Consider the following 413-nt stretch of genomic DNA (forward strand, 5'->3'; position numbering starts at 1 on the left):
AAGACCGCTGTAAACTACACTCAGCTTGTTGACCTGTACGCCCGATACGCTGAGAGGGGTTTACGCATCCTGGCCTTCCCCTGCAACCAGTTTGGCAAACAGGTCCGTGGGTGAGCGGGGCGAGGGCTCCCGGTGCGGCCCCGGTGCAGCTCCGGGTGCTCACGGCTCCGGCCTACTTGCTCGCGGTCACCCAGGAGCCGGGGAATGACGCTCAGATTAAGGCATTTGCTGAAAACTACGGTGTGAAGTTTGACATGTTCAGCAAGATCGATGTCAACGGGGGCGATGCCCACCCGCTCTGGAAGTGGATGAAGGAACAGCCCAAAGGGAGAGGCACCCTGGGCAAGTGAGTGCGGGGAGCCCCGGCCTCGCAGCGGGCAGGCGCCTGGCAGCAGCTCGGGGCCGCACTGCCG

General features: G+C 63.4%; 1 protein-coding gene across 1 annotated transcript in view; it reads left to right on the top strand.

Moving 5' to 3' along the window:
- Nucleotides 1–6: 6 nt before the first annotated feature.
- Nucleotides 7–413, top strand: part of GPX4 (glutathione peroxidase 4) — a gene marked incomplete at both ends in the record, with an annotated part of 1,041 nt that continues 634 nt past the window's right edge. Inside the window, 2 exons of the mRNA XM_010140837.1 lie at nt 7–102; nt 195–346. Of these exons, the coding sequence (XP_010139139.1) occupies nt 7–102; nt 195–346 (248 nt within the window). The remainder of the gene's footprint in view (nt 103–194; nt 347–413) is intronic.

Source organism: Buceros rhinoceros, unplaced genomic scaffold (genome assembly GCF_000710305.1).
Source record: "Buceros rhinoceros silvestris isolate BGI_N320 unplaced genomic scaffold, ASM71030v1 scaffold38437, whole genome shotgun sequence".
NCBI classification, from domain to species: domain Eukaryota; kingdom Metazoa; phylum Chordata; class Aves; order Bucerotiformes; family Bucerotidae; genus Buceros; species Buceros rhinoceros.